At 43.7% G+C, this 719-nt stretch overlaps 1 protein-coding gene across 1 annotated transcript in view; it reads left to right on the top strand.

The window, feature by feature from the left end:
• Positions 1-90, top strand: part of LOC106813949 (threonine-rich protein-like) — a 4,610-nt gene extending 4,520 nt beyond the window's left edge. The window contains exon 4 of the mRNA XM_014818198.1: positions 52-90. Within this exon, the coding sequence (XP_014673684.1) occupies positions 52-90 (39 nt within the window). The remainder of the gene's footprint in view (positions 1-51) is intronic.
• The last annotated feature ends 629 nt before the right edge of the window (positions 91-719 follow it).

Here is a 719-nt window from a genome sequence, read left to right as displayed (position 1 = left end):
ACGACTCTGCTAGTGACATTAGACCGACCAACGGAGGATGGACTCCATCAGACTTCGAACCAGGTGTCACCTATGTACAGGTTGACTTAGCAGACAGCCCAATACCAGTTGACGAGATCAACGTTGACGGCAACGTAGAAACATTTATGGTGGCATACTCGCCTGATGGTGATGTGTGGACAGAATATCCCATCGTAAGTATCCCAGGAATAATTCCAGCGCCATTGTATGTATGGGCATTTCGTATCATAAATGTGTACATAAAGAAGAAGGAAGATTAATAGATCCAAATACAAAGCTATATTCACGTGTGACATTAACAAAGTAATGAAACCATATGTCTCTATAATGCAGGTTTTCACCAAGGATACGGTGTTAGCTCTACCAATAACGGCACAGAGCATTCGCGTTTATCCAATGACTCTAACAATGGTCACAACCGTGGCTCCACCTACCGGTGTAACAACGGGAACAACAACAACTGGCGCTGGAACAACTGTAGTTCCAGCAGCATTGACGACGGAGGCACCTCAACAACTAAACATGACACTGCAGATCATCGCTTGTTTCTTCTTGCCAGGTAGTAATGATTGTTGGTACAAGAGCGGTAGTTGCCTGACGCATATATTCATCGATTGCCACACAATCCCATTCATCGAGTGAATATCATGGAACTGCATACACATTAGGAAACGATATCCAGGTAGACTAAATTATTG

Source organism: Priapulus caudatus, unplaced genomic scaffold, assembly GCF_000485595.1.
Source record: "Priapulus caudatus unplaced genomic scaffold, Priapulus_caudatus-5.0.1 Scaffold848, whole genome shotgun sequence".
In the NCBI taxonomy this organism is placed as follows: domain Eukaryota; kingdom Metazoa; phylum Priapulida; class Priapulimorpha; order Priapulimorphida; family Priapulidae; genus Priapulus; species Priapulus caudatus.
The sequence above is the reverse complement of the archived record's forward strand: the minus strand, read 5'-3'. Positions and strand labels throughout refer to the sequence as shown.